We start from the raw sequence: 27,227 nt of genomic DNA, 5'->3' as shown, positions 1-27,227 counted from the left end.
ATGGCATGCACAGTCAATTTCTCATTCCATTCCCTGCACATGTTCATTGATCTTAGGATGTTTTCCTGTTGAGCTCAATGGAAGTCTTAGAGTCCTTGTTAACACAATGCTTCAGGCAGCGTTTATCAATTGATCAGAGTTGGCACTGAACTCAAACCTATCTGTCATGCCTGGAGTAAGCAATGAATGAGAAATAGATTATGACTATTCTGACAATGCAAATCGATTTTACTTTTCCAGGTAGAACTTGCGGAAATCTGTGCCAAGAGCGAGCGTTATATTGGCACTGAAGGTGGAGGGATGGACCAGTCCATATCATTTCTGGCAGAAGAAGGAACTGTAGGTGACATGGAGCTGTTTGGAAATATCAACTAGGGAAAGTTCAAATGGGAAGGAGGCCCTGAGATCTTCCACTTCCTTGGTTCCAGGCTACCAATTCTATCAGGTTCTATTGTAAATGGTATTTCTCAATTGCTCTGTAATTCAAGGCCTCTATCAGTTCCCCTATTGTGTTTCATGTTGATCACCTCTTTCTTAGGCTTCCAGAATCATTCTCCAAGTCTGTTTTTCTCTTGTATCTAGTTTTTCCCTTCTATTTCTCTTCATTGTTAAGATGAGATTTCTCAACTCCCTGGTTATTGAGACCTCCTCTCCCGCTCTTGTCCCAAATCACTTCATCTCATGGCATTTTCATAATCTCTTGTTGGTTTTAAACCCAAATGTTAACTTCTCTTACCACATATATTCACAACCCCTCTTTTTATAGTTTACTCTTTGGTATCATTTTTCTCTGTCAACATTTTTGGGGCTTCAGTGGCAGGGAAAAGAATGTTGACAGTAAGTCAAAGATGAATTCCTTAGCTGCATACCACTTCCCCTTGGCTATCAACTCCCTTAGGCAGAGTAGAGGTTTTGGTTGTTGCCCATCAACTGCCCATTTCCAAAGTAGAAGCAGACATTTCTTTAAAATCTTTTCTTAGTTTTTCATCAGATTCCTACAGGCTTGGCTATTTTCCAAGAACACCTGGATTTCTTCTTATTAAGAATGTTTATTACTGATTCCTCTAAACCAAAGACCTGAAGCATGAGGAAATGTGGTTTAATGTTAAGAAAATATTCTGGGTGTTTTGGATGAGAGCTGACAACCAAACATGATGGCAAGAGTCCTGATGTTAATGTAAATTAGCTATAGAGTCTGAACAAAGTCCAGTATCTTTCAGCTTACAAAGCACTTCATGATCTGGCCCTTGCTTTACCTCTCCAGTCTACCCTCTCATCTATCCTCAACCCTCCAACTTTGAGCTCCAGCCAAATTTCAATACTTAAAGCTCTATTAACACCTCATGCTTTTTGCCTCTGAATTTGTGTATGCTCTTCCCTCTTTCTGATATCTTATTTGGGTCGTCAAGGAATCCTCTGACTGCCCTAGTCTTGCTCATTTCTCAAAAGCCAGTTTAGATTTCCCTTTTTTCAAAGGGGCCTACACTAGGTGATCAGAGGCTTGAACTATGTGCCTATAAAGCACCCTGCGCTTTGCTACCATTACAACACAACCCGGAAATGTATTTGTCTGCTTGTCTTTCCCGCTAGATTGTGAGCTCTATGAGGGCAGGGACAGTGTATGTCTTGTTCACTGTTGTAGCTCCAGTGCCTAGTACAGTGCCTGGAAGCCAATAAATATTTGAATTGAATGAGTGCATTTTTAGGAAAAAATGTTTGCTGTGGTAAATAAATACATAAATAAATTAAACATTTTCTGAATTCTAATACATTATATCTCACCTGTCATTTTTCTTCCAATAGGCCAAGTTGATAGAATTTAGTCCCCTGAGGGCAACTGATGTGAAACTCCCAAGTGGAGCAGTGTTTGTGATTGCCAACAGTTGTGTGGAAATGAATAAGGCAGCGACTTCTCATTTCAATATCAGGGTGATGGAGTGTCGGCTGGCTGCAAAGGTATGAACTTGGCAAACTAGTTAAACCTGGAGTAAGCTTTCTCTTATGCTTTTTCTCCTTTTTCCCTGCTACCTTGTCTCTTTCCCTGAAGCTTAGGGCAGCATTCTGACTGTAACAATATTCTAAATGATAATCTTTGGGAAGAGAGTAACCTGATTCCACACTCAGGAGATAAGTAAACCTATGGGTATATCCTGCAACCTCTTGGCTTTTGGAAGCTACATGAACTTCACAGTTGAGTCTTCTAAGATAGAACAGGGGAGAAGAGGAGAGTTTACATCTGTGAAGTATAGGCTATGGGTTATGGGTGGAAAAAGGTAGTTGGAGGTAATTGATGGAAAGTGACCATAACTGATCTTGTTTCCTCAACAAATGTAATGGTAGCCTCAACACCTGCTGCTCTCAGATGCATCATTTTTGTAGTAGCAGGCCATCACTGGTCACTCTAAAAAATGAGCTCGATGTAACGCCCCCATGCCCAAAAGATTTTTACGTGTCTGCAAAGGAAACACAAGCCAGAAGGGAGTTTTGGGAATTCTGTGTTCCATGGTTTAGAAGAACCTTGCCAGTCAAGCCTCAAACCTGCTTAGGAAGTACTCATTGAATACCTGTTGTATGCCTAGGGGCGTGAAGATATACAGAAGGATATAAGGAATAAGAATAGAGAGAGTAGAGCAGAGAGTTAAAATTAGAGGGATGTGAAAAAAGGAAATGGTATGTGATCAGGTGGTATGTAAGCAGGTGCTCCAAAAGTGACACAGAAATGAGATGTTATGGAGGATCCAGAAAGGTACATGGTATGACCAGAAAGGTGGAGAGAACTAAAGCTGGGATCTGGGGAGTGGGTTCTGGCTTAGGAGGTGCACTGTACTTTCTCCTAGTTAGAAGGAGGGCTTAGAAATTTAAGTCTAATCAGATAATTTCCCTGCTTAACACCTTTCAAACTTTTTTATTTTATTGGAATAAAGTAAAAAGTTCTCATCACTGCCTGGAGAGCCTTGCAAGATCTGATGCCCGTACACCTCAGCCTTTTCCTGTCTTAGCATCCCCCACTCCCATTACACTCCGGCCATAATGACCCGTCCCACCCCAGGGACTTTGCACATGCCTAGAATGCTCTTCCCGTCACCTTCTTTGAGGTCTCAGCCTAAATGTCCCCCAAGGAAGCCTTTCTTGACTTTCTTACTCCTAGACTAAGGGTAAGTCACCCTTCATACTTCACTGCACATATACTTCTCAGTTATGGAATTTATCACTGTTTAATGTCTGTCTCCTCCTTTTGATTCAATTTTATCTGAGAGCCAGGACTGCGTCATCTTGCTAACTCTTATATCGCTCTAATGCCTGGCATTGTGCTTAGGCCAAAATAGGCACAGGATAAACATTTGCTGGATATATAACTACTGCCTGTGTTACCTGCCCTGTCATATTTATTTTGCTCCATTTCACAACATTATACAAGTACATATTGGATGGGCTACTATGGAAAAATGTAAGGTATAGTTATCCCTTGTGATTGATTTGCGACTTCACCCTCTTCCCACCCTCTGAAGTTATGAAGTTAGGGAGAGTAGAGATAGGATGAGCCAGAAAAAGAAAAGGTGGTTTTTTTTCTGGAAAATTTTGGTATTAACATTTTTTTTCTTTCATAAATTGTCAAGTTGGGATTCCACCCAGTGTTCGTCCCAACAAGTGCCCTCCTCCATGCCCATCACCCCCCTCCCCCTCCCATCAGCTCTCAGTTTGTTCTCAGTATTCAACAGTCTCTCATGGTTTGCCTCCCTCCCTCTCCCCAATGATTTTTCCCTTCTCTTCCCCCATGGTCCTCCACTAAGCTCCTCCTAATCCACNTTTGGTTTTCTTCTTTAGTATTACTTTGGCTATTCAGGGTCTTTTGAGGTTCCATACAAATTTTAGGATAGTTTGTTCTAGTTTTGAGAAGAATGCTGGTGCAATTTTGATTTGGATTGCATTGGATGTGTAGATTGCTTTGAGTAGTAATGACATTTTAACAGTATTCTTCCGACCCATGAGCATGGAATGTTTTTCCATTTCTTTGTGTCTCCTTCAATTTCCTTCATAAGTTTTCTATAGTTTTCATCAAACAGGTCTCCTATATCTTCGGTTAGGTTTATTCCTAGGTATTTTATGTTTTTTTTGTGCAGTTGCGAATGGAATCAGTTTCTTGATTTCTCTTTCTGTTGGGTATTAACATTTTTTTTTAAAATCATGGTTTAAATGTTTTAAATTTGGAATTTACTCCTTCAGATAATTTCTAAAATTTATGTAAAAGCAATGTTTCAATATTAAACTCTTCACAGTATGTGATCCATGCGTATATGAGAAGTAGTGCAGTAAACTTTTCAATATCAGGGTGTTAGTGACCGTGAACTCCTTTTTTCCTTTAGGACAAACTTCCTCTTTCAGGAGATGGAAAAAATTAGTGCCTTATTTATTTGAGGGCTTATTCTTGATGATTTTGAGATTGATGAGTAAGTGTTGTCTTTCTAAGGAGACTTCAAGCATACACAAAGTTGTTTTCAAAGTTTTATCACGGAACGTGGGGTCCTCTAGGAGATCTGCAACTACAATGAGCATGAGATGTAAAATGGGTTCCTGTTGTGACTCCTCCCTTCCCGAGGTGCAAGGGGAGAGAGGAACGCAGTTGTGGGGCTGAATCTCTAATGAAAGTTGTCAGGATGGGGGAAGGTCTGAGAGTTAACTGGTGGAAAATAGCCATCTCTGTTGGAACTGATAATGGCTGAAAGCCTTACTCCACTGCAGAACCTCTTGTTCTTGCGAGTATCTTCTGAACTGATAGCTCCACATGAGTCTTAGAGGTACTCTGGTCATTGAAACCGGCCTCTGAATTTTGCTTTTTGCCGTACACTCCTCCCAATTGGTATATATTCTGAATTTGTCTTTGTTTTAAAATATGGAAGAAAGGAAAGTGCAAGACTTTATCAAGATGGTAAATGTTTCCTATATCATGTTGCTGTGAATCACTAGATTCCAAGGTTCTGTACAAAAGGGAAGTAAAGATAAAACTGCTAATATAACCTTGATGTTAAGAATACACTTTTGCCTAGGAATCCTAAGCACATTTTCCTTCTAATATGGTTCCATTCTTTCATTCACATGTGAATAAATATAAGTTTTGTTTGGAAATGGTCTCATTAGATTGAGAAAGAAACTTCCCATGTAAAAAGGTAGAGAAAGTTGCAAATTTTCTGTTTTCACATGGTAAAAGTGTCAGGGCAGAAATGACTAATCAGGATAGCTTTGAAAATGACACTGATCAGAGGTCTGCGCAGCAAAACTGTAATGAATGGCACTTGTTTTCCCACTGCTCCCAGCCCTCCAAGCTCCTTTTGGAAAATGAGTACCTTTTGTATCTACTTAACACAGGGAGTACACTGAACCAACAAAGATGGTTTGGCTTTCACACTGATAGTTTCTTCTATCCTCACGTCTCCTTTCTGTCCCTTTCTCTTTCTCCCTCCTCCTCTTTCTAGTAGCTGCCAAAAAGTAATTGATGCAGATTCATTGAAAGTCAGAGTCTGGTAGAGCCATTTGAACTAAAATTAAAAACATTTCAAAGCAAACTCAGTAGAGATCTATAATTACTACTTGCGTAAGGGATACTTTTAAGTGAAGCACATTTTTATGTTCTTAAATTAACAAAGTGGCCAGAAATCTTTCATGAACGCAAAAATTTTCATACTTTACACACATTCAGTGGCTTAAACTTTTCCAGAAATGTTTTATGTCTATAAAAGAAAGTATCCCTTAATTATATTGGGGGATAAAATGTGTGATGCTGATAATAAGTATTATGGGAAGTCAGAAAGGGAAGAGAGGGGCACCTGGGTGGCTCAATCAGTTAAGTGGCCAACTTCGGCTCAGGTCATGATCTCACGGTTCGTGGGTTCGAGCCCCACGTCGGGCTCTGTGCTGACAGCTAGCTCAGAGCCTGGAGCCTGTTTCAGATTCTGTGTCTCCCTCTCTCTGACTCTCCCCTGCTCACGCTGTCTCTCTCTCTCTCAGAAATAAATAAAAAACATTAAAAAAAAAAGAAAGGGAAGAGAAATTATTCTATTGCTTTTGCATACCCTGAGCTCCTTGTGGCTACATGTGAAGCAATGAAGGAGAGAGTTTCACGTGGTCCTTTGGCACTTCAGGGAAATTTTACAACGTGATTCTTTACAGAGCCTGTCTGGTGGGGGCCATCACTCACCCGGTTTTTAGCTCCTCCCACCTAATGGTCAATATGGAGCTTATTCTCTGTCTAGTGATAGAACATGAGAGGTGGGCATAATTTCAGGGCTTTGGCAGTTTTCTTGAATTTAAGTGGAGAAAAACCAAATGCCCAAGAATGTGGCCAGTCTTGCTCAGCACTGTCAATTCAGTAGAGCACACTCTTCCAACCCTCTAGTGTAGAGCATTCCCAGAACAGTGGGTCCACACTGCAGGGTAAAGGACGCTCATATTAGGGACAGGGGCAATGTGGTCAGTGGAATGAGGTTGTGGCAGGGCATTCAGTGCTGCACTGAGGATCAACCGGGCTCGGTTGTGGAAGCAGTGGGAAGCCACTGCTGTTAGCAAGGTGTTAGAAATACCAATGGACAGCAGGTTGAAGAGAAGTGAGGGTGGGATAAAAAGGGAGGGATCTGAGAGAGGCTGTGCCTGAACTTGGGAAAGGCTGGGCATAGAGCTCTCCATGCTTGGGTTTCTGTTTTCTTTTGACATATTTCCCCTGACTACCCTCCCCACTCCTGGTATGTCAAATGTCTTTTTATGTGTTAAATGACCTCTTACCACATCCTGCACATTCCCATTATCGCAGTGTATGGCTGTTAGATGAAGTGATTCACTGTGCAATTCTTATTTAACACATGTCTTCTCTGGTAGACTGAGGGCTCCCTGTGGTCAGGTGCCGTGTGTGCCTGTGAATAAACACTGTTGTGCGTCTAGGACCTGGGGAGTGGTGGGCACTCAACAAGTGCTCATTGTACACAAGCAGGCATGAATGAAGGAAAAAGTGTTGGGCTGATAAGGACTGCAGCTTGACGCTGAAACGATGGGTTGGAAAGCCTAGCTCTGCCACTGGTGGGTGGGTTTGGAGAAGGGTAGATGGAAGGTGACTGGAAAGTGACAGGTGGTGAAACTTGCCATGGAATTTCCTTGTAAGTGGTTAGAAATCTGAGTGTGGAATATAACTCTTGGCTAGGGGGAGAGCCTCGAGATGCATTTGTTTGGAGAGAACAGTTGAAACCAGGAGCTAAGTTCAGTTTGCTGAGGGAAAGAGTATGGCTAGAAAATGTCAGAAGGTCAGGGGTTAAACTTGGAAGGTGACTTCAATGAGGGGATGAAAGGGGAAAAACGAGTTGTGGAAGGAGATGGTGCAGGGACCAGAGAGGTGAGAAACTAGGAAAATTCAGTGCTACAGAAATCAACAAAACAGGGAATTTGAAGAAGGTAGGGACTGGAGTGCCAGAATCCACTGACTTATCAAGGACTTCTTAAAAAGATGGAGAAAACTCCAGTGGCTGTGGGAGTGGTTTGGGAGGTAAGGAAAGACCTTTGGGAGGCCGCATTCCTTAGCTGGAGTCTGGAATGGGCCACTGGTAGACAGCAGAAGAGTGGGAGAAATGAAGAGCAGTAGCTTTAGGAATAATTATTTTAAGGCAGGAAACATCTGTGTGTGTTTGAAGGCATGGGAGGAGGTGTCAGGTGGGCAGAACTAGCTAGAGAGGCAGGGGAATGTAGGGAGGGAAGGAAACCCTAAGTGCCTTCCTGAGGTAGGCAGGGTGCTAGGTGTTTTTGGTGTTACCTTAATCTTCACAGTAGCTTGTGAAGTATACCTCAAGTGTGCCATGTTACACACTGGGAGTTTGGGGCCAAGGTAGGTTGTGACCTGTTTTAAATAAGCACAGGTGTCCAGGTCTGTCCTCACCCCTGCTCTTCCCATTGTGCCCTTTAGGAGTTAGGCACGCGTGGGATCCAGAGCATGTGTGGGGATGCCTTTTTTCTAAAAAAGGCAGGATGTGCTAAGGGTGTAGTGAGAATTGTGGTGGATCCGTTCTGCACAGTTGTGCAGGTTTCTTTGGATTTATCCTTTGGCCTGCAAACTGCTCTGGAGCACAGGCAGCGTGGATCACCAACACCGTGGAGGGTCATTGTGGTTCTGTGTTCGTGACGATTATGAGTGCGATGCACATGGAAGTCACCAGCCACTATAGAATACTGGAGAACAGCTTTGTGTAGTTGGAAGGGGGAAAAGGGGATCCCATTTATGTCGAGCTATATGTGTGTAGGTATCCATGACATTTGTAGAAATATAGGAGAGTATGACTATCAAAATGGTGGTTGGTAGTTGTCTTGTGGGGGTAATTACAGACGATTTATTTTACTTTGCATTTTTTTTTGTACTTTGAATTGCTTTGTGCTCTTTGAAATTTTAAAAATTAAGCATGTGTGATTCACATAACCCGAAACAAATCAACACAGCTGCTTTTGTTGTATAGAAGACGGCCTGTTGAATGAATTGTTGTTTTCAGAGGGAATTCAGAGAAGAGATTAGAAATTCTAGCCTTTTGCTGACCAGGTGAAGAGAAGACTTGGTGCTTTTCCCACCGGTTTGTTAATACTGCTGACTGCAAGGGGAAAGTCAAGGAGAGGTGGATTCTGACTGCCAGGCTCCTGCCACAGGGTCCATATGTTACCACTCTCCTAGCACACCCTCTGACAACAAGCTCCAGCAACTCTCTTGGACTGAGGGCTTTTCCTGGCTGTAGCAGAGCTTTGAGTTTGCACCTGACACAATCTGGAAGGGCTAGACAAGTAGCTTGCAAGCAGCCCTCAACCAATGATGCATGTCAGTTAGTGGGTAAATATCCCAGCTTTCTTGCCCACGGGCAGGGCACATCTGAGGTTTTTACACACAGGCTCCAGAGGGCCTGCGGGGCCTGGCCTGGCCTCACGTGCCCATACAGAGCACCTTGCGCTGGCTTCTGTTCCTGTCTCACTTTTTACTTCTCTACCAGCATCTTGGAATCATTCTTTCGTCTAAACACTTGCCGTAGGGTCTGCTTTCTGAGAGACACCAACTCGAGACCGGATCCTAGCACTATTTACGTGCTTCTTTCTGTAACTATGCGCAGAACACCTGTTGCCTGCTTGCTTGCCCACCAAGCATGGAACAAGCTCAGGAGCCTCCCAGAAGTGGTATCTGATACAAAGACTTAAGGGTTGCAGTGGTGCAAAGAAAGTGCTGGATGTTGGCAAAGAACTGCTTTCTCTGATTTCCCCACCCTGCTACAAGTGAGAAACTTGTGATGAAATGACCCATGGCCCTGACTCATAGCCCTGCCTCACAACTGTGAAGTTGGCCAATCACCAGGGCCTCAAGTGGCAAATTCCTTCATGAAGTTCTGGTCTTTGAACGACAGTGATCTTACCCACCCCCTTCCCTCATCTGCAAGTCATCTTTCTGTTTCCTGAGCCAGGTTTCCAAGGGCTTAAGCAGCTTTCCTATTTTACTCCCACAATGAAGCGCGCTGTTCCGTGGCTCATGGCCGTGCAGCTGTCGTTAATTGAAATACATATCAAATTGGCTATGTGGACCCAACAGCAAGCTGGGATATTGCTGGAGTGAATGTGAACTTTTGAATGCTAAGGCCTCTGTCTGTGGAAGAAAAGCTCACACAGAGGCTGCCTTTGAAAAACAACCTTGTAGGCAGCAGGCTCCCTCCCAGACTTTCTCCTCACACATCCCTGGCCCGGTTTCCTTGGATCAAGCGCCTGAGGCAATGTGACTTGTTCAAGAGAGCCCAGGATGGAAACTTGAAGATTGATTGTTGTTGACTAAAAGGTCCTTAGGAAGAGCCCACAGTCATCATTCGGGGGCCGTACTTTGTTTCCTTTTGCCCTTTTTTTTAACCTCTAGATGGAACCCATCTATCAAAGTGTTTTTAAATCACTGGAATGTTCATTTCTAATACAAATCTTAGTTTGTGCTTAGAAATGCATTTGTAGGGCTCGAATGGCAATTTGAATTAGTGGGAGAACTGTATAGATATCGGCTGTGACTCACTTAGCATGTGGCCTTGAGGAAGCAAGAAAGAGGATCAGGGTTTAACTTCCAGTTCTGTTTCTTACTAGTTAGATGACTTTGGACAAGTCATTTAGTCTCACCTGTTAAATACATAATACCCATCTCACCAGGCTGTTGAAGATTAAAAGAAACAAAAGCAATTTTAAATCATATACAGGTATTCATTACTTCTGTTTGCTTCATTGCTTAGTTTGGCTGGGTTTGGATCTGTGTTTCAAGGAAGTATCATTCTAGGAGATTATCAACTTCAGCTCTTTTTCTGTATAAAATATATTGTTTTATGTAGGTCTTTGTAAGTTTTCTCAAGTAATTTTGGGAATACCCTGGAATATAGGCCATGGATGAGTGAATTAAATAAAAGTGAATCTGTGGAGGTATCAAATCTAGCACTGCTTAAATGCTAGCGGAATGTTCTAAGCAAACAAAGTCAGAAGGAAAGGTCCTACTTAGCTTCAGTCCTTGCTTTAGAAACAGTACCATGTTCTGTGAAATAATTGAACAGAAAGATAGAATTTTTTTCTTTTTCCAGTTCTTCCTTAAAATCATTAACTCCTTTCAATGTATGAGCCAGAGTTTTAAAAAGAGAACTAATGAATATAAGAACTTCTGTTATTAACATTCTTCGGACGTGAGTGGCCCTAACCAAAGTTCAATGGTCTTTTGGTAAACACTGCTCCTGGTCTTAAAGAAAGAAAATCAAATCATCAGCATAATAGAAGAGTAAATGAGATGCACATTTCCTTGAAGACTAGTTTCCCCTTCGTTTGCTTGCTTCTTTTTGCTATTTGTATTGTCTGCACCTGCCTCACACTCAGGGAATGAATTTTATAGACCTCAGGATGAGAGATATCTTCGCTCTTTTGATTGTTCCCTGTTTTGAAGGGCTGCCAGTAGTTTGGGGAGAAAGAGAAACATATTTTGGATTAAGTTTCCCATAAGTGGACCTGGTTACAAAGGTTTGGTTTGTACTTCACCCTTTCCATCAGAATGTGGGATGCCTCAGGATGCATTTGGAAGCCAAGCTCTTCTCTTGAGGGTGGAGAAGCATACAGCTCTAGTTCTACCAGCGACCTAACAAAGTGGTTTTTCATAAGGTCACCAATGAGGTTTTCATTTAAAATCTGGGACTTTACTCCAAATGCCCAGACACTTAAATTCATTAGCCATTTTCAAAGAGGCCTGTGGTAAACAGGAAGTACTCTAATGAAATCGGGCATACAGTGTCCACCTCAGGACCTAGGTCACATGAGAATTGAGTAGTTTTCTGTAGACTTTATAGAGAGTGGTGTATTAGGGTTGAACTGAATAGGGATAAAAGAACAAAATCATTCAAAGAAATAGCCCTGAGGGAAAGTGGTAACAGGCAAAAAAAAAAAAAAAAAAAATAGTAGGATATTAGGATTTTTAAGGAAAAATAACTAGCCTGTGAGTGTCACACAAGCATGTTTAATTCCAAACATCTGAACCCAGTGTGCATTTTCAAGCAATGATGGGAAATGTGGATAGGTTGGATGGAAAAAAAAAAAAACTTAACGTTGAATCTGGCTAATTAAAAGAGCACCTATCAATTTCTGAAATGAAAGCTAACCATTATCTTGATTTGAACTTACAGCTCCTGGCCAAGTACAAAGGCTTGCAATGGAATAAAATACTGCGGCTAGAGGAGGTGCAGGCCAAACTAGGGGTCAGTCTGGAAGAAATGCTGGGGATCATGGAAGACGCCCTTCACCCTGAACCCTATAGCCCTGAGGAGGTCTGCAGGTGTCTGGGAATTAGCCTGCAGGAGCTTCAAACCCAAGTTCTGAGTCCAAACACTCAAGATGGTGAGTTTGCTAAAGAAAGTTAAGAACATGGATTGTTCCCATACTCACAGCAGGGAAGATTACAATTTCCCCATGGATTTGATTGATTTAGAAGCATGCCTGAGGGTACTTGGAGAATATGTATGTTTTGGCAAACTTAATTATCTAGATGTTTGGCTCCATGAAATCCATTCATTCGTTTATCAACGAACATCTCCTGATCTGCTATATGCCAGGTATTCTGACCAGTCAAAGGTGAATAAAACAAGGTTCCTGCCCTTGAGAAGCTCATGTTTCAGTAAGCTTTTTTCTTCTGTCCATTTTCTTTTTTTTTTTTTTTNCGCGAGATCATGACCTAAGCGAAAGTCAGACGCTTAACCGACTAAGCCACCCAGGCGCCCCATCTTCTGTCCATTTTCTTGATTATTCTACTATTTACATAAGAAGGTGTAGGTTAGAGCAGTGTTTATAACTGCTGAGACACCCTCAGGGACACCAGAAAGTCTTCCCCGCTTAGGTTGAAATTTGTTGCCCACTTTAGGGTGAAAGCTTTTTCTGTTTGCCTGCTGCTTTCAAGAGATCTTGTTTTCTCACTGATAATATCAGATACCAGAGATGAAGGCCAGATTAAGGTTGGAGGTGCACTGGGGTGGCTTTTCTTCTTGGAAACAAAAGTTGTCTGTCTGCGGGAAGTCAATACCCCAGTGGTAGTGGTGGGGGAGGGGGCAGGGACATCTATCTAAAATCCAAACATTTCTGGAAGTAGAGTTGGGGTGGGAGCTTGTAAAGGTCAACCTCAGAGTCCCCATTTCAGTTCAGTTCCTAAGCTCCTTAACATGGATGTTAAATGTCTCTTCAACTTGGCCTAACTGTATTCTGTCAGGTCTTCGTTTCTGAGCCCATACATGTCCACTGGTACAGGGTTGTCTTGGCTGAACCATTTCACTTACTAATTGCATCTTGGTCTTGCCTCTGGACCTTTACTCCTAAATATCACTGCCCTTTTCTGACTAGAGCTTTCTTCTTCTTTGAAAAGTTGTTCCTATCTAAAAAGTTCAATGTAATTCTTATCTCTTCTGTATCCTTCTCAGTCCACAGCTTATTCTCTTTCTCTGTATCTACCTGTCTTTGCAACCTCTCTCTTTCTCTTAGTATTTAAAGAATAAGTTAATTTCCCACAAAACTTTGGAAAACATAAAATATAATTTCCTAATCATAGTATGTGCCTTTCTATTTATGTATATATATATTTAAGGTTTTCCCCCCAAAGAATAAGGATTTCATTGTTTTTATAAAAATGATACATGCTTAATCTTACCCTTCATCTAAAATAACTTCCCTACTGGCCTGCTTGCAATGCTTTCTATAATTTACTTATGTTTTGTTTGTACTCAGTAAATCTATGTTGAATGAATGAATCCATTTTGTAATTCTACCACATTCAAAGGATTTCTTTCTCTTTCGCCATTGGAATAAGTTAAAAAACAAAACAAAACTATGAACATAAATTAGTCTGTGGGGTTCTAGAATCTCCTGGATTAATGTCACTTGATTTACTTTCTGAATCTAGCCATCTAACTTCAGTCAGATTTCCAACTGAATTTGCTTAGCACACTCAGCTTTAACTTTAGGGATCAAGATCCTTTTGTACCTTTGCCTGGTTTCTTCTGGGTTTGTGCTTTGGTTGGTCTCAGACCTTAAGCAAATGTTTCTCTTAACCCTTTAGAAGATAGGATTCTTACTAAATGTTCTGCATTAGATCCTATGAGTGGGCAGAGTAGAGGACTCTGGAGGGGGCCTCCACCTTTTATCCCAGGTGCATGCTAAGTTTTGACTAGAACTAATTTTTCTCATTATGGAGATCCATGCCTTTCCCAAAGTCACATGGACTCCAGTGTTTGCTTTCTGCCAAAATTGCTTCCTTTACCTGGATGTGGATGGGAGTTGGGAGATGTTGACCATGAGGTTACAGCATAGAGATGTTTACAATCAAACTGTGGCTTGCAGCCTTTGCTAAACCAGCCTTCCAAAGCCCCATGTACAATTGTTTTCTCTTTCCAAATTTCTAATAATTAGATTTAGAAATGCTCAAAGGCCATTAAAATTAAACACATAAAGGAAAATACTCAAATCCTTTAGATGTCATTTAGAATGGCTACAGTCCATCACTAGGAACTAGCTAGGAATAATTGAAGGATTATTTGTCAGGTCTTGCCCACAGGTAGGAACAGTCGAAGGGTGTGGTATGATGTGTTTGTGTCTAGAGGCTCAGGGGCCAGGCTGATTTCAGTGGGGGTGTTTTCTAAAGTATGAACCCAGAAGAAAAGATGAAGCTGTGGTCAGAGTGAGGAGAAGTGACACAGAGAGCCAGCACAGGGCTGACCTTGCTGCTCCGATGCACTGTGCTAGGCTGGAATCTCATTGCTTAGATTAGTAACTGCCTGTGACCATATGTTGACAAAGTGCTGGCCGGTTGCTGACTAATTTGTTTAGATCCTGTGATTCCCAAAGTCACGACCAATTATCAGGCTTTTCAGTAAGCACAGGGCACTGGCAGGGACTGCCTTTTATAAAGACATCTAGAGTAAGAAACCCAAAACACTTGTTATTTACTTTATGGTTTACATATTACTCTTCACCCACATCATATAGTTTGAATCTCACAACTCTGGGTCACCTGGTTCTCCTCATTTCCTAAGTGAACAACTCAGAGTTACGTGATTTGTCAAGATTTTTAGTTAGTAAGTGCTAAAGCCAGATCCCAAATCCTAGTCTTCTGATTTAATCCAATTCTNCATATTACAAGCTGGCCTTAGCAGTCCTGCACCAAGTGAGAGAATACTAAATTTGGACTTTGCTTGACTCTGATTTTTTTCTTCAAACTAAAGAGATGATGAAGATAGGTTACTTTGTGGTTAAAGAGTTTCCTTTTGGCCATTTCCCATTCTGGTGCTTTGGCATCAGAAGTGTAAAATCATGTGGCATCCAGTAGCTTGCTTAATTTAAGGAGCAAATTCAACTTGGCCAGAATGTGCCCAGGCTGCTGTGTTTAGAAGAACGGGGAGAAGTACTGGTTATTTCCTTCTAACTAGAAGGATAATATCACTACAGTGATAATGTCACCAGTCAAATCAATAGAAGATAAAACAAGGCAAAAGTGAAAATATAAAATACTTATTTGTAGGGAAAACTGATGATTTTAAGAATACCCACAATATAATCATTTTGTACTAAAAATGCAATTAGGTAAAATTCAAGAATAATTAGTGAAATATGTATGTGACTGCAAATGTTATCTTGTTGCTGCTACACAAAAGTAACTGTGGTGGAGCCCCTCCCCAAGGAATGTGGCGAAACCTCAAGGGAAGGTAACCTGGCGATGCGCGCGTGGGCAACATTGTTCATGACTCTGTAACATAGACTGCTCACTCAGACTGTAGGTTATCTTATATGAGAGACATCGGAACAAAAATTGTAGAAAAGGCAACCTCCCCATCCCGCTATGCTTGGGGCTCAGCCTTTTGGGCCTTAGCCTGCTGATTGCATGCTAACGGAATAAAGCTGCTTCCTGGGGGGTGCGGGGAGGGGAAGCCTCCATGTCCCGACTCTGTGTCTGTGACTCACCGCTACAGTACCACAACCTTAGCGGGGTAAAACAACACAAACTTATTCTCTTACGGTTTTGGAGGTAAGAAGTCCAAAATCAGTCTCTATGGGCTAAAATCAAGATGTTGGCAGGGCTGGTTCCTTCTGAAAGCTCTTGGGAAGAATGCTTCATGGCTACGTCCTTGCAACGCTCCAGCCTATACACCCGCTTCCATCTGCAAGCCTACTACTGACTTCCGGCTTCCAGCCCCAGTCTTATAAGGATCTTTGTGATTACATTGGGCCCACCTGGATGACCTCAACCCATCTTCCCATCTCAAGACCCTATATCACATCGGTTAAGTCTTTTTTTTTCTTTGTTTTGCCAAATTAGGTAATATATGCACCTGTTCTGGGGGTTAGGACATGAACATCTTTGAGGGCCATTATTCTGTCTACCATAGTTACCAACATTTATGTATTTTAAATTAAGACAAAATTTTAAAATTAATTAGAAAGCATTTGAACCGTTGTGTAAGCACCTGTGTCCAATTTCCAATTAATTTGTTGCTTTCAGGTGCAGACTTTCAGAGCTAAGTAATGACCTTTTTTTTCCTTTTGTTGGAAACTTTCTGGAGCACGTGGGTGTGGTGACTGTGGTTTTGTCTGGGTCACTGGAGCAGCTTGGATGGGCATCTGTATAGGAATCACTGTGGTTGGTTATATTTGAAAACTTTCTTCCAAATGTTCAGAACAAGGCCAGGTTTCTACTAAGAAGTGGCCTTAAATCTGTTTAAAGTCAGTGACAAGCTGGTTGGTTTGGGACTAAACCTCAGGCCAGCCTTCCTCACAGGCCTCTTCACGTGCTCTGAAGCCACAATGCAATGGCAAGTAAATGGTGTCTTCTTGCATTCATTCCACCACTCGTTTGTAACTTCTGAGCCTAGAGTTGGCAGTCTGAGCATTTTGAAAGCCATGACTCCTGCTCATCTCAATGTTTTTGACAGTGGTCTTTGAATTCACACATGGACTTTCCTTAAAACCATTTCAAATTTATGTAAGTGAAACATAGCACAGGCTGCATAGATTTACCTTAGGGGAGCATAGAGGGTAAAGACTGGCTTCAGATGACTTCGCTACTAGAACATCACATAAGGGAGGTTCCAATATTTTGCTATTTTACAGATGAGGAAACTGAGGCACAGAATGATTAAGTAAGATCCAAACCCATGCAGTGACTACAGAGCCCTCCTTTTGCTGTCTTAACCACTGATGTGAGTTAGGTTTTTACCAGAGAAAGGGATTTAGTTTTTAAATTTTTTAAAAAATGTTTATTTATTTTTGAGAGAGAGAGAGAGACAAAGCATGAGCGTGGGAGCAGCAGAGAGAGAAGGAGACACAGAATCCAAAGCAGGCTCCAGGGTCCAAGCTGTCAGCACAGAGCGTGACATGTGGCTCGAACTCATGAACCGTGAGATCATGACCTGAGATGAAGTCGGATGCCTAACCAACAGAACCACCCAGGCTCCCCAGTAGGGACTTTTTAATATAGATTTGACTATATGCAATTGTGTAAGATGTTTAAACAGTACCTAAAACTCTATCTTTGCATCCAGTGCTGGAGCCTGAAGTCACCAGGAAAAACAGTCAGGCAGTGATGATAGATGCGAAGTGGGGGCGGCAAGGACAGTAGGAACCCATGAGGACAGACAGAAATGGGAGTCAAACTCTCACCACCTCGAGGCCTGCAAGTTTGATGATGCTGGTGTCCTGCAGGGGAAGCTAAACATGTACCTGTCCCAAAATTCAGAGAAGCTGAAGGAAGGGCCAGTGGGATGGGGGGCTGGGGGGCCGCTGAGGACCTAGCTACTGCTCCATGCCAGTGAAGTGAGCGGGCAGATAAGTGATAATGTCCATGAGCTGCAGTGACATGTGCTATCCCTGCTTAGACCATTGAAGCATTTTAAAAATGCCTTTCATCTTTCCTAATATATATTTTTTATTTACTTGTTTCCCCTATAACTACCTAGTCTCCTGGCCCTGCCACCTACCTTCTTCATCCCAGCTGCCTCTTTGGCTTTGGCATTTGCTGGTCCCCCTGGGCTGCTCAGCCCTGACCATTACCTTGGTCCCAACCCTGACCGCCTCCCTGGCCCTGATCTTGTCATTCCTAGCTACTTCCTCAGTCCAAACTGCCTTTTCGACTCTGGTTTTGTTGGCCATGCCATTTATGGCTGCCTCCAGGAAATGAGAGAAGAGGAGAGTAGAGGGGAGGGGAAGAAAGGGGAGGGGAAGGGAGGAGAGGGGAGGGGAGGAGACGGGAGGGGAGGAGAGGAGGGGAAAGGAGAAAGATAATTTCTAAATTTTTAAGTACATGTTTTTCTTAAGGCTAGGATATGTGACTTGACACGTATATCTTGATAGTATTCCTTTTGTTGGAAATTATCACGGATGTATCTCTACGTTCTGAGAGATGAAATTATTAAAGGGTCAGCCGTGAATGTATTGGATACTCTGCTTTGAGTAGAATGAGGCTTCTGCAGATATGAGGACAGCTGATGTCTCACTGTGTACCGTGTTGCCCTTCTGCTGGTTTGGATGAGGAAAAAACCTTCTATGGTCTTCATCTACCTGAGAGGACAGAATCTTGCCCCTCCTAATTTGACTTTTTTGCTATTTTTTGCTTTCATTTTCACCATTTTAGGTTTCTGTGTAAGTAAATATTTTATTCATATACAAACCTGCTTTTCTATAGATAAATCTGTTCTTTTTGACCAAAGTGGTTATCTCCTATATTGATGTGTTCAAGGTGATTATGCTTCAGTAAGTGACAAGTCCAAAGTCTCAGTGGCTTGACCCCCCCCCCAAAAAAAATATGTGCACTCTGCATATCTAACACAAGGTAGCAGAGGGATCCGTTCATCTGAGACATACAGGGATCCAGGCTTGGGGGGCGTGGTGTTCTATCTCAATATATTTGTTCATAATTCCTGTGGCCAGAGGGAGGGAATGTTGATTATCATTCACTGGCTTTTAACATCCTCCACAAACTGACACCATCACCCCTATCCTCGTTTTATTGGATTGAGCAAGTCATGTGGATGTGAGGAACTTCAAAGGGGGTGGGAAGTGCAGTCTGTCTTAACATGGGTAAGAAGCACCGGGAACATCTCGGAAGCAGCACTAATGACAACCATACTTTCCTGTGCTGTGTGGCTAGGAGTTTCATCCTTTCAAAGCTTAGTAATGAGAACCAATTTACTTTCTCATGTACAATTATGAAATTGGCATTTCTTTCCGGACATCTGGGGCAACGAATATTGTTCTTGACCAAATTCCAAGAATTTTCACTTAAAAATTAGACATACGGTGATGTCCTTTTATGTTGCACATTTCTCTCATACTGGCATTTTATCTGCACTTTGGTGAAGTCCTTCCTAGTCCTTGGCTTGTTACCTTCTCCCTTATCTCGTGGAGTTCACACAGTCTCTTTTCAGGAGAGTGTTATTCTAGAATCTTAGGGCATGGTCCAGAAAAAGATCTTTTGTTTGATATTAGTTGTTCACCTCTTGCGCTTTTGTTACTGTTCAAAGTACCTAGTTTCAGGTGGAAGGAAATTTCCTACTAAGAATTTCTAAATTAGAAAATGCGTACTTCTTCCTACCCACATGAGTTTGTGTCCACTAGGTATGGATCTAGTGACTTTTAGCAGGTTATTGCCAAATTTTAAGAGTACTGACAAAACAATGATCCATTGTATCTGTATAGGCATTCAAAGATTTAACCACATGAGATCTCAATCGATCTTCATTCCTACTGCAGGTTTCCTGATGGAAACATGACATGGCACCACTTTACATTCAGGGGCAGAGACATTTCTGGAGGAAGATGGTTCTTCATATTGTCTTAGGTGGGAATGGGGTGGGAGAGACCATGAGAATGAACACCCTCAGTCCATTAGAACCACTGGGAAACCTTAATTCTATGAAGCGTTATTGATATAGCAAAAAAGAGCAGAGGCTACCTCCATATGAATAGCAATATAACATTCAGTCTTTTAATGAGAAACTATAAAATATTTTATTTTATTTTTTATTTTTTTTTAATGTTTTATTTATTTCTAGGAGAGAGAGAGACAGCGTGAGCAGGGGAGGGTCAGAGAGAGAGGGAGTCACAGACTCTGAAACAGGCTCCAGGCTCTGAGCTGGCAGTCAGCACAGAGCCCGACGCGGGGCTCGAACCCACGAACCGTGAGATCATGACCTAAGCGAAAGTCGGACGCTTAACCAACTAAGCCACCCAGGCGCCCCAACTATAAAATATTTAAAAAAACAAGGAATATAAAGTTCTACTCGATTAGCACAAAATAGCAAGGTGTATACTTCATTTCTGTATTTTAGTTTAATAGGAAAAATGTGGCAGAGAGGATGAAAATCAAAAGAGAAGAGTCAGACAGACAAAGAAAATGGGAAAAAGTATCTGTAAAGGAAGAGAGACTGATCTGTACCCAGAGCTTGTTTATGGAGAAGCACTTAAACACGAACACAGAGACGCCCCAGACAAACTCAGGCCTGTGTGAATTCACCTCCCACCCCAGCCCCCAAGAGCTACATAAACACATTCATAATCACAGTCTTCTGTAAAATACAGCATCCTCACTTATCTTTGCAGGACATTACCAGTTATGTTGTAAGCACCTTGAGAATAGAAACATCTCATTAGAAGTTTGTGAAGGTGCACCATTTTTATCTTCCCTAATACCACACTGCGTTTGGGAAAGTCCAGGTATAGTGGAGGTCTCTTGTCTTTAACACTTGTTATGAGGAAATTAAGAGGAGGGCCACATTTAGCATGTGTCAGAGCCCCCTGAACCTTCCCTTCTTGTGCAATGCTGGGGCCACCTTCCTGGCCTGTGCTAATGCATAGCTTTCAAAAAGCAAACTCTGGGCAACAGCCTACGTGATCTAGTTAGGTCTTTTAGCATGGCAGATGACATAACTTCTCACTTGCATAATCTGTTGTTGTAATTTGGTAAAGTCCTACTTTTTGATCATAATGGCAAATGAATGATTAATGTAAGTAAATAGGAGTAAGTTTTTATTCCTTTATTCAACAAGTACTCAACTGAAGGGCAACTAGTCAAGCACTGTGGTAGGGATTGTGTATTAGCAATCAGTAACACCAGCATAATTCTTGTCTCTTTTATTTAGCATTTTGTGGGAAGACAACAATAAAACAAATGCTAAAGTGTGCTGATGAAAATATACTACTTCTTTCTCGGATAAGCTCTGAGTTTTCCTTTGCCTCTCTTCATTCTTTTTGCTTCCTTACACTTTTTCCCCCTGAAATTCAATTAGTAGAAGACAGTAAAGACAAGAGCTCATTCCCTTTTATGTTAAAATATTAGGACAGGCCAGCTCCAGGCAAGTGTGACCTTTGTTTTCCATAGTCCTTCATTCAGCTCTGCATTGACCAAGACTCCTTCCCAACTCCCTAGGCTCCTTTTCAAATGTCTTGAAATTGTCTGGGCCTATCACTTTTTCCAAGAACAAAGCTTTAGGGAGGTTCTGGAAAGTTAATGAAAAGTAGTTTCCTCAAGAAAGAGAGGGAAACAAGAATATGGCTCATCCAGGAAGCAGCTTCAGATTCTTCCTTTGCTGACGGGATGGGAGCAAGAAGTTGACATGTACTGAGAATTAATTGATAATTACTGAGAATTTATTGTTACATTCAAGATTCCCTATTGGGTTTTTTTTGGAGGGGGGAATGAAGGGGGCCACACATATGAAGACAGCACAACTCTTGCTCTCCTTAAGCAGTGTTTGATAACTATAATTAGAAGGGAACATGGTAATTAGGGAGTGATGGGCTCTCTCTTGTCTTCTGAATGAATGTCCCTTGAGTTAACAGGAGATTCATGTGGGCCAGAGTATAAAATCCTGTTGAGGGTGAAACTAGCAGAGTGAGGCAAAGGTTTCAAGATCAGAGGAGTAGAGTTTATTATGACACAGACAATCCTGGCTCTTGCTGCTCCTGGAAATCTGAGCAAGGGATGTTATAAACATGTGGGGTGCCCTTCCTTTCCACGGACAAGATGGCATTATGCTGTGGAATTGAAAATATTCACAAATGACTCTTGGAATGTACTTTTCCATGGATTAATGTGGTTTGTGTTGAAAGTGCATATGTATATATTTTTTTTCACCCATGGTTTTGGTTTTAAGAGCAGGTAAAGATTTTTTTTTCTCTCTTAAATGTAAAATGCTAATTTAATTTAGTGTTTGCAGCATGGGAATGGGATACTAATGTGCCAGAAAACAGCAGTTCATTTTTTTGTGGGTTTGACCATTTCAGAAACTTCACATTTCTGAAAAATATGAGTGTTAGGAAAATAAATTTGAAACCACAGTCCAACTTCAATGAGGAATATAGTGTTTTTCCATTCTACTGCTTAAATACTCCAAAGATTCTGTGCCTCAGAGCAGGGACTTATTATAACTTTGCTGCACAGGAAAACGGAGGACTCCAGAGTCGATTCTGAAGTGGTTTCCCCCCGTCTACCTCTGGACTGCTTTTCTTGGAAAACAACTCTTGGGTTAGCCCAGTGGAGCCTCTGGCTTTAAAGAGAAATTGGTGGGTAGCGTGCAGCTACGGTGTTGTGCAAAAGGCAGCTAAAGACACGACTGCTTTTAGCCCCTCACCCAAACACTGCGAAAGGATTCTGGGGGATGAGAGTCTCAGTAAGATTAATTACACACATACATGATAAAGATTTCCAATGCTCTCAGAACAGCCTATTTATTTATTTTGTTTTGATTAATTATCCTGAGATGAAGTTTTTACTGATTTCCCAAATATTTATCACTTTTTAGCTTGTTAGCTGAAAACCAGTGCTTTGCATTCCTCCATATCCACACAACCCTTGTGCAGTTGGGTAATAGGAGGCTGCATATTGAGAATGAAGGAGGTGATAGTCCAACCATACTGTGCACTCCTCAGACTGACTGCCAGGACAGACTGGGGGAACCACCCTTCTAGACAGAATTATCAGAGAAGGAGGCTTGAAATCCAATCATGTGAGGGAAGCAGAGTGGTTGGTCTGGAGAGGAGAAGACCTCACTGCTAATAGAGTCACAGTATTTCATTGCTACTGGGGCAAGTGCCATCGTTTTGGCCACCTGGCATCCAGGCCCTTTCCTAGGGGAATCTGTAGTGCATGTGCATGTTGGTGAGAGGGTAGGTCTTGCTTCCTATGGTGGAAGGTGAGGGGTCAGATTTACCTCTCACGGATTGCTGGTCACCTGGGTGTGAGCAAGGGTCTTAGGTTCCTCCTGGTGTCCTGGCATGTGCTTTTGTCTGGGGCTTTGAATCTAATAGGCACAGGGTCCGTTGATAAAGTATCTCGAGTCCAATGTCATATCTAGACTTGTGAAGTGACTTTGACATTGTTCTTCACTGCCTGCTTGGCTTCACTGCCCTTGGCTTCTGGCTCGTTTGTGCCTGTTTTTCTTGCATTCTAATACAGAATAGGAATATATAATTCTAATAGATTTTGTGAGCTCTCTAATATATGCAAAATAGATTCCATTTCTGATTAAATTAGTCCATGTCGGTTTCTGTTGTTTACAAACAAGAATCCTACTGACATAATTGCTAAAAACCTGTAATGGTTTATTTCTAGCTGGAATTTTTAACCTGGATCCAGGGATAGCTTTATAGAATCTGCGTGTATGTTGTACTACATGCAGAATTTTGGATACTTTGCATTCCGATTGGGGAGACGGTCTATAGCTTTTATTTGATTCTCAAAAGTTTCTGTAACTCTAAAAAGGCCAGGAACCACTTATCTACAGGATACAATTTAAATACTTAGGATAATTTGCAAAACCTTTATGATCTGACCTCTGTCTACTGCTTCAGTTTTCTCTCTCATTGTGTTTCCTGTTGCTTCTGCTCTTCATTATCGTTGCATGCAAGTCACATCTAAATGGTACAGGTTCTCTAACACCACCTCATGTTTTTTAATTACGATGTCTTTGCTAATGGTGTTCCTTTTAAAAGAATTTTTTAAGGTTTATTTATTTTTGAAGGACAGAGAGAGAGAGCATGAGCAAGGGAGGGGCAGAGAGAGAGGGAGACACAGATTCTGAAGCAGGCCCCAGGATCTGAGCTGTCAGCACAGAGCCCAACATGGGGCTTGAACCCACGAGCCATGAGATCATGACCTGAGCTGAAGTCAGACACTTAACCGACTGAGCCACCCAGGAGCCCCAGCTCATGATGTTCCTTCTGCCTTAAGTTCCCAATCTTTTTCTTTGCTCTTTACCCCACTTTTTAGTTTGCTGGGCACCTACTCATCTTTTAAACTCATCTGGTTTCACCTCTTCTGTGAAGGTCATAATCTCTGTGCTCCCAACCCCTTGGCTCACCTGATTTCAGCTTTGACAGCAGCTCATGTCACACTAGTAGCTGGTTTGAGTGTGTCTTCTTTGTTGGCTTGGGACATTCTTCAAAGTCACTGAAGGTAGCTCCTTGCCTAGGCACATCTTTGTGGAGAAGTTAACCCCTCTGGGGTCAACAGTGGAAATGTCTGTGAGTCCAATGCCCCAGGCTTCCCATCTGTTGGTGCACCAATTCTAAGGCACCTTCTACATATTTCTTCAGAGAAACTTCTGAGCAACTGGGTCCCAGTTGCTTACAGTGGTGACTTGTTCATGAAGCACCCTTTACTGGCCTTTCTTCTTTTCCTTACTTTTTTGCTCTTGCTTCCTGGATTTCTGTTACCTGCATCCAAGTCTTTGTCTCAGGCTCTGCTTTCAGGTTAACCCAGATCAGGGCACCCTCTTGAGTTTGTGCCTCTACATTAGCTATAAGGAGTTGCCTTAGCGTCTGTTGCCTTTATTGTCCTTATTTACTGATTTCTCTCCAGTAGACTGTTACTTATTTTTTTGTTTAAAATTTTTTAAATTTATTTTTTATTGTGGTAAGAACAGTTAGCATAAGATCTATCCTCTTAACAAATTTTAAGTGTACATAATTGTTGACTATAGGTACAGTGTTGTACATCTTACTTGTTATTTATCTCATTTAACTGAAGTTTTATGCCTGTTGATTGGTAGCTCCTCATTTCCCCTTCTTTCAGCCCCTGGAGACTGCCATTTCAGCCTTTGACTTTGTGAATTTAAGGACTTTGGCTGCTTCCTATAAGTACAACCATGTAGTACTTATCTTTCTGCATTTGGCTTCTTTCATTTAGCACAATATCCTCAAAGTCCATTCATGTTGTTGTTCTGAATGAACTTCCTTCATTTTTAAGGCTGAATAATATTCTTTTATATGTATATATACATATTTTTACCCATTCATCCACTGATGGACATTTCATTTGCTTCCACATTTTAGCTCTTGTGAATAGGGCTGCAATGAACATGGGAGTAGTGCTTGTGTCTCTTTGAGATCCTGATTTCAATTTTTTCTGGATGTATACCCAGAAGTGGGATTAGGGTCATATGTATGATAGTTCTATGTTTGTTTGTTTGTTTTGAGGAACCTCTGTACTGTTTTCTGTAGTGGCTGAACATTTTGCATTTCCACCAGCAGTGTACAAGTGTTCCATTTTCTCCATGTCCTTGCCAACACTTGTCTTTTGTTAAACTATGACTTCTTGAGAGTGAAGAACTCCTCTTATTCATTATTGTTCCCTTAGTATTAAAAGAGAAAACTGGATCCTCATCAATGGGTGAAAAAACCAAGACATGAGAGCTTTTTTTACTGATTTCTCATGGGTTGTCTATGTTTACATGCATCCGGGGAGCGGAACTAAGACCAAACAGTGGAAGTTACCAAAAGACGGAGTTTAGTTCAAAATGGAGCTATCAATGCCCCTAAGGGAGGTGGGCCTTGTTAGTAACAGTAACAGTGGCTCATTCTGGCATGATGCCTCTCTTGGTTTGCCTACTCTTCACTCTCTAGACAAGAATTGCTGTAATTGAGAGTTTTATGGGAAAAGAGTCCCAAATACAGATGCCTACAGGGGCCAGGCAGGCATGTAAACTAGTGAGGCTGAGCATCAGATAATCAATAACGGAGGAAGTGTGTGTGTTCTGTCTAAAAGGGGTAGCAGCTCCGAGGAGTCAGTCAACTATTGTTGTGCAAGAATAGAGGTTTGGTTATGCCAGACTTCAGTTTTCCAAGGGAAAGCAGAAATCCAGATCCTTATATAAAAGTTTGCAGTTTAAAACACAATATGTGGGTCAAGAAGGCATCACGGTGGCTGGGTACAGACCATGGGTTGTTAGTTTGCAACCTGTGTGCAGCATGTGTGGCAAAGGGTGGTAAAACTTGAGATGTTAGCTGCTGTTAGAGCTTTTATGAGGAAAATGGTGCCCAGTGTGTTACTTCTGTCACCAGCTATTTCTCATCCTTTTTCACTGAAGATACAGCAAAATAACCAATTGTTTGTTCCCCATTTTAGATTCACTGATTAGAGATAGGTTCTGATTATAAGCTGTGTAGCCATTCTTTTAAGGTAAAAGTGAGCAGGCGCTTTTGTGTTACAAAGATTTACTAAAAGAAAAAATTATTTTAACTGGTTATGATGATCTATCTCTATTCCTTCCCTTTCATTTGAAACACATTGTTTTAGAAATCTCCTTTCTTCTACGTCTGTGAAGCAAAACACAATAAAAAGATTCTGTCATCCGTGATAATGGTATTAGGTACACTTTGGACACTGGAGCTTACTAATTGTCTTTAAGGCTTCTTTTAGTCAACTCCCCCCCCCCGCCTTTTTTTAGTGAAGGTGGTAGTAAGCATACATTGCCAGAATAGTAGGTCTTCTCTATTGCATTTGTCCCACAGTTATTTATTTCACCAAGTTTCAGTGTGGTTTTCTACAACGACAAGGAACTGACCATTCCTTCAGTGAACATTTAGTGAGCTCCTATGGTATGCCAGACCCTATTTTAGCTGTTGAAGATACAGAAGCGAAATTAAACAAGGCCTTTGCTTTTCTGAAGCTGAACTTCAAGTGGTGAGAGATAACTGCAAACTGATAAACAAATATATACAGAAGACATTTGGGATGGTAGTTAAGCATTGCGAGAATAAAATAGGATGGAAAAAATACGTATGTGAGGGAGTTACTCTAGCTTGGGGTTGAGGGAAGCTCTCCTTGAAACTGTGACAGCTGATGTTTCGAAGGGAGACATGCACCTCAATGTTTTTATAGCAGCACTATCAACAATAACCAAAGTATGGAGAGAGCCCAAATGTCCATTGATGGATGAATGGATAAAGAAAATGTGGTATATATATATATGTATATATACACACACACAATGGAGCATTACTCGGTAATCAAAAAAAATGAAATCTTGCCATTTGCAACTACATGGTTGGAACTAGAGGGTGTCATGCTAAGCGAAACTAGTCAGAGAAAGACAAGTATCATATAACTTCACTCAAATGAGGACTTTTAAGATACAAAACAGATGAACATAAGGGAAAGGAAGCAAAAATAATATAAAAACAGGGTGGGGGACAAAAACATAAGAGACTCTTAAATATAAAGAACAAACAGAGTTGCTGGAGGGGTTGTGGGAAGGGGGATGGGCTAAATGGGGAAGAGGCATTAAGGAATCTACTCCTGAAATCACTGTTGCACTATATGCTAACTAACTTGCATGTAAATAAAATAATAATAACAATAATAAAAAAGAAATGGTGACAGCTGACACTTGACAAATGGGGGCCAGCCACCTCAAGAT

General features: G+C 41.5%; 1 protein-coding gene across 1 annotated transcript in view; it reads left to right on the top strand.

Annotated features, from left to right (window-relative positions):
- GALK2 (galactokinase 2) overlaps nucleotides 1-27,227 on the top strand; it is a 115,838-nt gene that overhangs the window by 70,793 nt on the left and 17,818 nt on the right. Inside the window, exons 6-8 of the mRNA XM_077764449.1 lie at nucleotides 241-339; nucleotides 1,804-1,956; nucleotides 11,685-11,895. Coding sequence (XP_077620575.1) covers nucleotides 241-339; nucleotides 1,804-1,956; nucleotides 11,685-11,895 — 463 coding nt within the window. The remainder of the gene's footprint in view (nucleotides 1-240; nucleotides 340-1,803; nucleotides 1,957-11,684; nucleotides 11,896-27,227) is intronic.

Source organism: Crocuta crocuta, unplaced genomic scaffold (assembly GCF_008692635.1).
Source record: "Crocuta crocuta isolate KB4526 unplaced genomic scaffold, BGI_CrCroc_1.0 scaffold102, whole genome shotgun sequence".
Classification (NCBI taxonomy): domain Eukaryota; kingdom Metazoa; phylum Chordata; class Mammalia; order Carnivora; family Hyaenidae; genus Crocuta; species Crocuta crocuta.
The sequence above is the reverse complement of the archived record's forward strand: the minus strand, read 5'-3'. Positions and strand labels throughout refer to the sequence as shown.